The sequence below is a fragment of the Acipenser ruthenus genome, chromosome 8 (assembly GCF_902713425.1).
Source record: "Acipenser ruthenus chromosome 8, fAciRut3.2 maternal haplotype, whole genome shotgun sequence".
NCBI lineage: Eukaryota > Metazoa > Chordata > Actinopteri > Acipenseriformes > Acipenseridae > Acipenser > Acipenser ruthenus.
Window position 1 is genome coordinate 2578565 of NC_081196.1, and position 13319 is coordinate 2591883.

General features: G+C 40.1%; 1 protein-coding gene across 3 annotated transcripts in view; it reads right to left on the reverse strand.

Annotated features, from left to right (window-relative positions):
* LOC117407362 (pleckstrin homology-like domain family B member 2) overlaps nucleotides 1–12887 on the reverse strand; it is a 66996-nt gene extending 54109 nt beyond the window's left edge. For 2 of the 3 annotated variants that reach the window (XM_059028022.1, XM_059028021.1), the window contains exons 1-3: nucleotides 12589–12886; nucleotides 2163–2258; nucleotides 1776–1896 (exon numbers count right to left, since the gene is read on the reverse strand). In XM_059028022.1, the coding sequence (XP_058884005.1) occupies nucleotides 1776–1896; nucleotides 2163–2258; nucleotides 12589–12618 (247 nt within the window). In that variant the 5' untranslated portion in view covers nucleotides 12619–12886. Of the gene's footprint in view, nucleotides 1–1775; nucleotides 1897–2162; nucleotides 2259–12588 lie in introns of all 3 variants that reach the window. The other variant, XM_059028020.1, reaches the window with a different exon arrangement.
* Between the last annotated feature and the right edge of the window lie 432 nt (nucleotides 12888–13319).

Consider the following 13319-nt stretch of genomic DNA (forward strand, 5'->3'; position numbering starts at 1 on the left):
TAGAGTGAGATAGACTTCCTGTAGGAGCTAGGAGACACGTCTTTACACACAGAGAGGGGTGGAATGGGTTACCTAGCCATATTGCTGATGATCAATCACGGAGATGCAGTTTTGAGATCTACCAGTTGCTAGGAACCGAATGGCCTCCTCTCACTCGCTAATAGGACCCGAATGAACTGCTGCTCATTCATTTTCTTATGCTCTTGTGTACAGTAGACTCAGTGACATGTGTATGCAGAGTTCACATCATATTTTGGGGTTCACATTCCTTGAAGCTTTCCAGTGCATACAAGATTTGAAATATGCCTTTCTATCATATAATATGGCTTGTTCATTTTCTTGAATTCATGTTTTTTTGTTTTAAATGTGTTTATGATTTATTGTTCATATCTTTTCCCCCAAGTCTGTATTTGAACAGAATATATCATTCCAGAACTGCAGAGCCTTTCCAGCGCGGTGCTATAAACCGTCACACTCCTGAGTTCAAACATGCAGAAAACATTCATCTTCCACCTTTTAGATAAGACTTCAGCTTTCTATCTGCCAACAGTAAGCACCTGTACAGAATATTTTCCATTCTTCAAAAAACTTCTTGCTCGCAGTATCAAATTTTAACTTGAGTTATAACTCCAGGGTCAGACAAGTCTGACGTCTGCATAAACAAATGCAGGCAAGCTGTGCTCAAGCCGTTCTCAATGTATATAAATAAGCTATTGGTTTTAAGTGCACTTAAAGAGTTCCCGTACCAGCATCGTTACTTCATTTACTCCTTGTGATATTACCAAGTGGAAACATTTTGCTCTGGTGAAAATAGCATGAGAAAGGGGCTTAATAATGTTGCTTCCCTTCCCGAGAAGCCTCATTAGCAGTACAGATACACCCTACAGAAATACAAAAACAAACAGAAGAAACAGCCGCTCGACAGGCGCTGTGGCTGGAGGATTCACACGGCACGTCTATATAAAAAACTATGCTTACGGCAAAGGCTCATTAGCAGGGCAAGCAAATATGTAAAGTAGGGCAAACTACATTTCAGTGTGGGAAGAAAATAATACCCAGAGTAGATTCTGGATGCAAGAGTGGAGTGAAAAAGAAAGGGATCTACAATACCCTCCTTCTCTTGATTCTAAATCATACTATTAAAGTATTCTACACAAACTCATGTTGCAAGAAACATCATGTAGGAGCTCTATAACAAGCAACAATTTGTTCTTCTAGTAGCTGCAGCAGCTTGCCTACAGGGCCCCCAGAGTGTTATAGCAAAGCATCAACACGGTCTGCTTTCAGACAGCTTGCAGACTGCTGTAAAGAGGCTCCAATTGATTAAACTGTAGTGCAAACTGAACACAGTATTGAGAAAACCCTCCACAGTGGTTTATAGAGAGACATATTAGATGATAGGTTCCCACAGTAAAAGCATAGCAAAGTGCAAAAAAATGTTGTAAAGAATAGTGCAGTACAGTGAAGCATATTAATAAACATGGCAAGCCAGGGTAAACTATAGTTAATGCACAGCATAACCATTTGGCAAGCAGGAAACGTGCAAAATTACTGTGCAGTTTTACTGTAGTAAACTTTTATAAGGCCCTTTCTATCTCTGTCTCTTCTGCATTTGCTCCTGTACTGTATTTAACACAATACCAGCAGCATGCAGTCCAGGGCTCTACCCCACCATTCCATTTTACACATGTTCTTCTGAAGCCTGTTCTGAGGTTCAGCTCGATGGCCCATAGCAAGTACAGTTGCCCCGAGGGAGCAGTCAGTGTTGAGCGTACCTTCCTCCAGAGGCAGCAGGGTTATGGCCGTGCTCAGCCGTCCACTCCCTAGACTGACCAGGTGGGGCTTGGGAGTCTGGACCTTGAGGCCCTTTCCTGTGTCGATGAAGTCCAGTGGGCTCTGGGGAGAACGTTTTGGACAATGATTAAACAACAACGTTTCTTAATTTGAAATGATGTCATTTGCAACTTGAATTCAGAACCTATCAATGAATGGAGTGTACATACAATCATACAGCATGTTGATAATGACAAACTTCAGCTTTTTACATCATCCAAACAGTGGTCTTACATATAAGTTGCTCTGTAATGTTATATGATTCCCATCATAACTACATACAATAAGAATAGTGGAGATCGCAGTAAACACTGAAGAAAGCGACTCACTCTGGGGGAATGCAGGCTGGAGGAATGGGGCGAGGAGGACTCCTGGCCTGCAGATCTTTTGTCAGGGCTTGTTTCCTCTCTGGTCTTTGCAGAGTCCTGTGGTGATAAAGAAGGCATTACAAAGGGCTTCACAATATCACCCTGCAAGAAACGGGTTCACTCAGCTTTACCACAACTGGGATTTTGATTTCACATTGAGAAAACTGCCTGTTTGTTTCATTATAAATCACAGATGAGAAATAAACCAATCGGAGCTCAGGATCTGTCAAAATTCCCTTTGCATCTTATCATGTGTATAGATGCCACCATGTGCATAGAAAATGCAGGTCAATTATACAAAACATTTTTTACAGTAGTATAGTAGTTCCTTACTACAACATGTTTTTTGTGATTGATAATAAGACAGGGTGTCTCTTATTATAAGAGAAGTCCTTTTGAAAATCATTTGAGCTCAGTTTCGCTTTGCGGTCCTCTCATCCAAACTGCATGAGATGACGTCTCTCTTCTACGATGCTAACTTTCAGTATTGCTGCTTCTTTACATCATGTTAAAAGACCAGCATGTGTTGCATTAAATGTTGATGTAAAAGGAGCGAAAGCCTACACCTGAATACCCATTTACATCCTTCTTTTTAGCATGGTCCGTCTTCTCGCTAGTGCCCTTTTCATTGACATTAAAATCTGTTGCTTGTTTTTATTTTCCCTGCTCAAAGTAACTTGAGGAAACAAGCTCATCCTCACTCAGTTAAACAGCGATGATCGAGCAATCACATCATCCTTCTGTAATTCAAGAGCACCTGAATAGCTTGTGAGCCCAGCAGTGCGCTGTTAAGAGGCTATTGCAAACAGTGCAAGGAAACATTTTGGTAATGCACAATAAAAACAACATGTGGGTTTCATTATTACAAAACAAAACAAGGCATTGTAATCTTCCTTTACTTCTTGGCCAGTAAGGTTCAAATAACAAACAGGCCTTCTTCCATATATCATCTTCTTCCATATATCATCTATATTAAAAAAGAGCTTGATATTTTGAAGAAGCTCATAAAAAGCAGCCTGTATTTTTTATTTCAACACATTGTCAATGACATACCAACCCTAGAAGGATTTATTAGGACCTAGTCTGTGAAAATAATCTCTATCAGGGGGTTGAGGTATTGAGCTCTACCAGGGGGTTGAGGTAATGATCTCTACCAGGGGTTTGAGGGTCACTGCCACATTTGGTGCACAGAGTCTAATACAAAACAACAGGCAGGTGAGAAGCGCACTCTTCAGAGCGCAATGTAGAGCACAATTCTTCAAGCAAAAAACATTCATTTCTTTGTTTCGTGTACAGGTGTCTCCAAAAGGCACCATTCTGACATGAAAACAGAGCACTAGTGACGATTAAAAAAAGCACAACACAGTTTCTAATAACAGGTTTTTAATGCTACTGCTCCGAAACGCAACAGAAGAACAATGACAGACACAAGATCAGACAGCCAGCATGTTCAGAGATACGTGGCACGTTGTTGTGCAGCCTTTGGAGGGACGGACACATCAAACAACATCTGAGCAGCTTGTGGCTAGTGTTTTGATGAGCCGTCGTCAGGTTCTCATCGCCTGTCACTGCTCAGGTGAGGCTAAGGGATTGGAGAGGATCAGAGACACTGAATAACTGTTTGTCCAGACTGCCTGCACCTGCACTCTGTTACTCTTCACTCTGTACAGAGCTGCCACACACACCAGGAGCCAGTGCTGCAGTTTGAACCCTTCCTTTTCTTAACAAAAACACCTTTCAATGTTTCAGAACTAGAACCTCATACTTCAAGAGTTCAATTAAAGGGCGCGTACCTGTCCTGAAATAAATGAGTTTCTTACGTGGTCTGTAACAGTTGCTTGGTGTAATTAATAAAACTGCTTTAAAAGCTCTTTCAAAGATGCCAAACAGATTATGTGAAATGTATTTACAGAGCATTGTAGAGAAACTTAGAAAAGTGTAATAACAACTTTTACTACCATTTATAAATGCGTAACCAATATTAGATGGTTATTTCTAATAACAACAGGCTGTTGCAACACAGCATAGAACATGTATGTGAGATCTTGTTTAAGCAAGCTTATAATAACCTTATGAGATGGAATAGCACTTTGTATTGGTAACATGCTAATAAGCTAGTATTCCTCGTAGTAACCATCAACCCCTTTATTAACACATGTATAGCAGTTTTACAAAATGATTCCCCTGGGTTTGTAATAGTAATCTCTAATAAAAGTTTCCCACAGTAAAAGCATACCAAAGTGTAATAAAGCATAATGAAAGTATGGAGAAGCAGCATAAGTAAGCATTGTAAAGAATAGCAAGGTATGGTAAAGCATATTAATAAGCATGGCAAACCAGGGTAAATGCATAGTATAAACAACATGGTAAAACTGCAAAAATACTGTGCAAAAAAAGGGATATTCTAATTTTCATGCTTCAGTGCAGTGTAACCCCATGTTTGTGATCTTGAAAGAATTATTATTATTTTATAATACCAAACTAATCACTTACTTGTGTGGGCAGGGGAGGAAAACAAATTGGCAAAATCCTTCACAATCCAGAATGCAGTTTGCAAACTCCTTCACAATCTGGAATGCAGTTTGCAAACTCCTTCACAATCTGGAATGCAGTTTGCAAAAATAAGATTTTCCCAGATGGAAACTGATAGCTGGGTACAGAATATCTTTATCAAGGGACAACAACAAGGGAGCAAAATAAGGCTTTCTCAACAGAAACAAACACTGTGGTAAGGTTGCTGCTTCTTCATAGCTTTCTAGATTCCCATACCACCGAGGAACCTGGCAAGCCCAGTTAAAGACTGTGCCCCTCAGATTTACTTTGGGGTTAAGCTCCCATCACCAACCACTAGGTCGGGCAGATTAAGTTCAGCCCAGCTCTGATTGCATATCAGCCCAGTCCTTAATCCTCTGCCGTGTGTGAAGCTGTGTTTAAAGCCTTGCAGCACCATACGTCCTGGACCCTTATCAAGAACTCCTGTGTGAAAATGCCAAACGAGGAAGCTGGTTGCTATTTAAAACAGTCCATATTTAGCAATGAGCCCTAATAAGATGAGAAGCTGTTTACTTTCATCTCAACCCAGCATTGCTGGAATAGAGCCTGGTCCACAGAGACTGGCATTCCATTGTACTGGAGCACAGAAAGGTGCAAGGAATAACGTGTGGGCTGCTTGTTTCAGATATGGGCCCCTTTTTAAAAAGATCATCTCAAGGGGTTTTCTGTTTTAAATGAACCAAGATGTTTTTTTTTTTAATTAATAGAAATATATACAGCAGGATACCAAATGAAGAACCCAACTCCTAGCTGCAATAGGAAAGAAATAACCAATGCAAGAAAGGGTTTGAGAAATGAAAGGTTTCCAGGGGGTAAGGCCAGCGTTCTTTAAGCCCCTCCCTAAATATTACCCTTGATGTGTACTTGGAAAATCAGGGAAATGATGGTCTTTTTTTTTTTGAATATGCATTACCATACCTCGCTGCGCTTTACAATGCTTGCCTATGCTTTCCATTGCTTTCACTGTAAGGGCTGGGGTTTTTGTCCCAGGGTGTGATTTTATGGCCCACTTCAATAAAAAATAATAAGGAAAACCAGGTGCATACATGTAAAAGAGCACGAGTAAGGAAAACAAGCCTGTCATCTTTTAAGACCTGTGGCTGATGTCAGGGCATAGGGCTAGCTGAAAACAAGCCTGCCATCTTTTAAGCCCTGTGGCTGATGTCAGGGCATAAGCACTAACTGAAAACAAGCCTGCCATCTTTTAAGCCCTGTGGCTGATGTCAGGGCATAAGCACTAACTGAAAACAAGCCTGCCATCTTTTAAGCCCTGTGGCTGATGTCAGGGCATAAGCACTAACTGAAAACAAGCCTGCCATCTTTTAAGACCTGTGGTTGATGTCAGGGCATAAGCACTAGCTGAAATCAAGCCTGCCATCTTTTAAGACCTGTGGTTGATGTCAGGGCATAAGCACTAACTGAAAACAAGCCTGCCATCTTTTAAGACCTGTGGCTGATGTCAGGGCATAAGCACTAACTGAAAACAAGCCTGCCATCTTTTAAGACCTGTGGCTGATGTCAGGGCATAAGCACTAACTGAAAACAAGCCTGCCATCTTTTAAGACCTGTGGTTGATGTCAGGGCATAAGCACTAACTGAAAACAAGCCTGCCATCTTTTAAGACCTGTGGTTGATGTCAGGGCATAAGCACTAGCTGAAAACAAGCCTGCCATCTTTTAAGACCAGTGGTTGATGTCAGGGCATAAGCACTAGCTGAAAACTGAAAACGTCAAGCAGCTGGTTTGGCTGCGGTGCTTGAAATGCAGTTGGCCTCGATCTTTGAAAGAAAAACACAGTCCATATTCTCAGTCATGACTCATTCCTGTTTTAATAAAAACAGATGAATTCACAGGAAATAAAAATAAAAATTAGTAACACTTTAGTTTAGGTATCCGTTTTAATTGATTATAAACAATAGCAAAAAAAAAGTGTATAATAATAGTCTTATTATTTCTAATCATATTCTATAATTGTTAATAGCAGAATTAATAACATGTTTATAGATCGTTTACAATTACTTATAACGGATCCTTAAACTAAAGTGTTACCTTTGGTTTTGGGACACAACTACAGCTGTGTGATCCTGGTTGCTCACAGGTCTAGTGTCAGCTGCAGTCCTGTGCTCATGTTGTCCCCTGACAGTACAGGCTGTGATCCTGGTTGCTCACAGGTCTAGTGTCAGCTGAAGTCCTGTGTTCATGTTGTCCTTTCCTCTGCTGTCCCCTGACAGTACAGGCTAATCCGTGGTGTGCAGCCTGTCTCTCGTTGTTCTCACAGCACACACACCGGGCCACACCAGGCCTCTGTCGTGGCAGTTAAAGCAGTTACAGTAGGTGTTGTTCAGTGCTTGCGATTCAGACATGCAGGCACTGCTCTGGTGTGAGTTCATCAGTCATCAACTGGACACGTTCCCTCACATCTTTAAAATGGGACTATTAATTACTCCCATTTCAACATAATATACTAATACTGGGACACATACGGCAGCATTTTCAAGCAAGTGCAAAGGGAAACTGCTTGTGAGGGAAATTGTCAGGGTATAAAACAACAGCAGGGAGAAGCAAGTTAAATGATTGGTACAGCTGGTTTAGTGCCAGTGGTATACCATTAGCACTGTTTTATTCTTCAGTCCATGTCTCTTATTGTTATCAGAGAGTTCCTCTGGTGCAGTTTGGACCGACATACAAAAACTTATTAGAAATCACACAAACCAAGATCGTACTCAGGAACTACTTTCAACAAAAAAGTGTTGGTGGGGTTTTTTAAACTTTGGAATTGCATCATGGGTAAAATCCACAGGATGACATCAAAACCCAATACACGATGGACTGGAATTTTGGCAAATCTTGAACTGTGATTGGTTGGTTTTTCAGATGAGATTTATAATAATCGGTATGTTGAGTACATATCAAATGTATTAAGGCTGCTAAATGTTTGCACAGATGAATAAAAAGACTTCTTCTGCAAAGCATTTGAAAAATATCCCTAAACAACCAGACAGCATTGATGTCGTGCCAGAAATTGCCTTAGAATTAGATTCAGACCACAGAGGGAGGGGCAAAAGACCCAGCACAGGAATACATGGGGCTCCAGATGTTGTAACAAACCATGCTTCAATTGCTGCTTGGGGCTGGGTGGGTGGGGAGTGCACATGCAGTATATTAAATAGTATATTTGCGTTTAAACAACGACAGCAAGAAAAAAAACATACAGACAGACATCTTGTAATCAAAGCTACTGAACTAAACAAATCCTTTCCAATTCAGGGATAGAAATAAGACTCCTATTGCACAGCATTTTCACCCATTCCTAGTTTTATTATGAGCTTGATTGGCACCAGAGTATAGGTAACAAGCGCAGGTGTGTCTTTTTAGACTCATAGTGAAACCATAAATAGAGGCCCATGAGCTAGGACTTAATATAAACAGGAAATAGTTTGATGTGATTAAATCAAAAAGCTGTGGAAGGGCTGTGTGTGATTATATCAACGGATTAGTAACATGTGTGTTTATAATAGGAGCAATAGAAATGCTGAATGAATGTAAAAGCCAGTATAAGAAAGGTTAAGCGTAAAGTATTCATTTTTTAATTGGGTTGCAATCATTTTCTCCTTTCAGAAAACAGCAATTAAAGACGAATCAAGCATTTTCGTCGCAACAATTCGCAAAGTATACATTTTGTCGTATGTACTAAGAGAAAATATGTTAATGAAAAGAGCTGCAATATACTCATTTAAATATTTGTTGCATCTTCTTAGTGAGATCTCTAGCATTGTGAGAGTTGTGCGACATTTTTTCAAATAAATAGCAGCAGTTGAATCGTGGTTTGCTGCAGCAGAGGGTGCCCGAAGGATAACGATACATGCAAGGGTGCAAGAATCCAAATAACATTGTTTTTGGTCAATGTAAACGTCATCTGTACAATGCATTCTGTTCCGTCTTCATTTTACCTATTTTAATACTGTTATTATATAGGAGGTGTCTGGTTTAAAAACAATACAATAAAATCGCACACACATACATTTATAGTGCTCAATGCATTTTAAATATAAATCATTGTGCTGAAATAACACTGATGTGTTTTGGGTAGACTACACATTACATTATGTAAAAATATAAATCTGTACAGTAGGTCTATACAGTAAAATCAAATGAATATGTAGCACCATTTTTTTTTACTTCAGCCTGTAGGCTAACGGTAAAACAAAATAAATCATGCTGCTGCATTGTACACATTGGTGTACAGTGCGAATGAAAGATTATTTTAAATTGAAACAAAATGATTTTAGAGAGTTTTTTTTTAATTATTATTATTTTTAACTTGGCCTACGTAGTAGCCTAGACAATTTACCCAAAATAGATCATGGTCCTATTCAGCAGAAATGATGAGATAAGTTTGAACCTGCCAGATATGAATATACCTATAGAGACTTGTCTGTCTCTGTTCCATCTCCTCCTAGTGTTGAGGTATGTTGCCCTTGGTTATAGATAAGCAGTGGGATTCTTGGCTGCTGCACTGTATATTGTACACAAAAACATGAATACTGGGTGCCAATCATTAATAATATTGTAAATGCATATCGGGATTAGTCAATTTCAATGCATTCTTTTATTGCAATTTCAATTTATTTCATTTAACTCACAAACAAATTTCCCTTTGCACTTGCTTAAAAATACGGCAACACTGCATCTCTAATTACTGTGTATTTACATTGTAGTTACTTAGCATTACATGTGTACTTACACATAATTACAATGTTATTATACATAGTTACAATGTACTTAATGTGTACAATTTCTTGCATGATATAACCCTAACCGTAACCCTAATCCTATCGCTAACCCTAACCCTAATCCTAACCCTAATCCTATCCCTAATCCTAACCCTAATCCTAACCCTAATCCTATCCCAAACCTAACCCTAACCCTAATCATTTTCTGATACAATTGTGTACTTACATAGATCATGCAAAAACATGTCCACATTAAGTACATTGTAACGATGCATATTAACATTGTAATGATGTGTAAGTATGTGTAAGGACACAAGTCTGGCTGGACCCAACAAGCTGAGCCAGTCTTCAATGCCAAGTGTTAGGATAGCAGTCACCATTAGGTCTCCATCAATAAGTGGCAAGATTAAGCTTTGTGGAATTGTGAATCCCAGCAGCAGCAGCTGCAGCAGACTCCAGTGTGTCACACGTAAAAGAGAGGCAAATCAGCAGAGGATGAAGCTCCACCACCGGAGAGCAAGGCCACCTAACCCACGAGATCAAAGAGAGCTGCTATCTGCCTGATCAGTCATCAGAATCCTGTGCTTTCAAGTCAGGTAGTCTGACAGCAGAGCTGTCCAGCGCACAGGGAATGTGGAAGGCTGAATGCTACTCCACCTTGCCCGTTTCTCTTATCTGATGCTGCTCATAGAGAGGAGCCCTGAACTACATGACTGCATGGCTTAGATCAAAGGGAACGCATTTCTGCTGGATTTATCTCAAACATAAACAACAGCTTGCTATGGGTATGCATTTATGAAACATCAAAGTTATCTTAACCAATGTATTCTTCTTTTTTGTTTCGATGCACTTTGTTTCAGTCATCCCATCCACTTTTTAAAACACGAGAGTTTGAAGGAACTTCAATCCCCAAGTCCATCTGGTACACCAGAGTGTGACCAGCAGCCTCCCCCCTTCGCAACAACTGAATGTCACCAAGTGTTAATAATGGGTGACTACGAACAGCCCACAACCGCCCCTAGGTGGCAACACGAGTCACTAATTGTTTTAAATAATTAAACATTTACTTTAATGGGATTGCTAATTTGGGCATACCGCCACCTGGTGACTGATACTGGAATTGCACCTCTGGTCGATACTTGTTGTAAAGGGAAAGACAAACTCAAATCTCTCACCGGGATATCTGTGAAGCATACTTTTCTAATGTGATTATTATATTTTATTTTTGTTATTGTGTCTGCAATACTCTGGGAAAGCAAAGTAAATGGGAACAGGCTATATGAGTTTTCTTCAGGGTATTATCGAGCCTGCGTCTGTGTTTCTACACAATGAAATCCTGTCACTGAACTCTAATAAGTTACAATGGACTGTGTGAATTCACTCTTAATGCAGGTGCTTTTGAATCCTAGGACACTCATTGAAGGGTGAGACTCTTGACTGGATAATGTCCACAGACCTGGAGGATATCTGGGAGACGCAGGCTCTTGGTTTTGAATCCTAGGACACTCATTGAAGGGTGAGACTCTTGACTGGATAATGTCCACAGAACTGGGGGATATCTGGGAGATGCAGGCTCTTGGTTTTGAATCCTAGGACACTCATTGAAGGGTGAGACTCTTGACTGGATAATGTCCACAGAACTGGGGGATATCTGGGAGATGCAGGCTCTTGGTTTTGAATCCTAGGACACTCATTGAAGGGTGAGACTCTTGACTGGATAATGTCCACAGACCTGGGGGATATCTGGGAGATGCAGGCTCTTGGTTTTGAATCCTAGGACACTCATTGAATGGTGAGACTCTTGACTGGATAATGTCCACAGACCTGGGGGATATCTGGGAGATGCAGGCTCTTGGTTTTGAATCCTAGGACACTCATTGAATGGTGAGACTCTTGACTGGATAATGTCCACAGACCTGGGGGATATCTGGGAGATGCAGGCTCTTGGTTTTGAATCCTAGGACACTCATTGAATGGTGAGACTCTTGACTGGATAATGTCCACAGACCTGGGGGATATCTGGGAGATGCAGGCTCTTGGTTTTGAATCCTAGGACACTCATTGAAGGGTGAGACTCTTGACTGGATAATGTCCACAGACCTGGGGGATATCTGGGAGACGCAGGCTCTTTGTTTGGCTGTAGTTCACATGCTACATGACCACAAGTCAATAAAGCATTCTTATTTAGCTAGATGAATTGGTCTGGTCATTTATGTGTTGGTGCCAGACTTTATTTTTATTATTATACTAGTAAAAGATGTGTGATTAAAATACAACATTGTAATGAAGTTAATGTAGCATAATGCATTATTAATATAATTTCATTTGGAGCAAAAAAAAGTCAATAGCCATAAAAGCAGATTAAGCATGTTTTGTTCTTTAAATGATAACCTGATTGTTATATTATTATTATTATTATTATTATTATTTTGTTTTTTTTATTAGATTCTCAGTATGACTTTTAGGAGATTGACATGCATAACAGTTAGAACACTGCAAATCAGACACTAACTTGAAAGATGCCAACAAATGGAATTTAAATTCATTCTTCCCTTCTTAAAAATAAATAAATAAATAAATAAATAAATAAATAAATAAATAAAGGAAATATAAAAGGAGAGTCCTGCTGGATTTGGACAATCATGTCGGGATTTGGAACACATTTCTATATGAGATGGTAATTCAAATTCCATAGGGAAAAAAGGGATACAACTTTCCCTATTACATTTGACTCGGGACTGCCTCCCTTTTGATTCATATCACACACTCATTACCTGGGGACGAGGTTATCACTCTCAATTATCACTCCATTAGCACGACTTGTCTTGGCATTGTCTCTTAACAATGAACCGTGCACTGCACTCTTAGGAATTCCGAATATGCAGGCTGCGCGTTAACGATATTGCCACCAGACACAACAAGCCTTCGGCAAGCAAAAACTTGTGCGCATTTTTAACCTGATCACAGATAAAAACAAAATTAAATAAAATGAAAAATAATATGCAATATTAAATAGATAAATAAACAAAAACACAGGATTCCAATGTCCAAAACGCCGTTTATACTTAATCTCATACTATATACAGTTACTTCTAAACTTACCATAACTGAAGAACTGTCTGCGCCGGTCATTTCCTTTAGTGCACTCTTGCAAACTTAAAGAAAGAAAAAAACACAGCCAAACAATAACTCCCTTTTCTTCAACTGTTTTTAACCAGCATCAGCCAAATTGTTGAGGAGTCTGGAGTGACTTGTATTGTATTAGCCTTGCATTGCTGTGCTTGCGGAGTTATGAGTGGGTTATTCTCCCAGCTGTTCGCTCCAGTGACCTGCCTGCAGCCTCGAAGCCGTCTCGCTGTCACTCGCCGCTGCTCACGGGATCTCTGCACGACTCTGTTCTCTCGCCCCGAGGCAGCGCTGAGATTTGGAATGTGAAACAGCTGTACGCCAGGTTGCGTGCCGCCGGGGCAGTAAAGGGCGTGTGTACTGTGACTGTTATTCAACTTGAGCTGGAGCTACTACAAACACTTTCTTACTGAATTTAAAAAAAAAAAAAAAAAAAAAAACCATTATATTTAATGTCAATTATGCCTTCAGCTTTTGCAGCCTAATGAGAATTGGGGGGTGGGGGTGGGGTGTGGGGGGTCTGTGGTCCAACAATGAGGATAAACTACAAGAAGTCACATGACTCACTAAGGTGTCCCCCTTTTCCTACGGGAACTAGAGCAAACTAGACCTAAACAGATGTCATGTGATATATGATCCTCCCGCCTAACTCATTGAGTTTCCACTGGGCAGGGAATCGGTTTTATGTGTCGCATAAAGGGGTATCT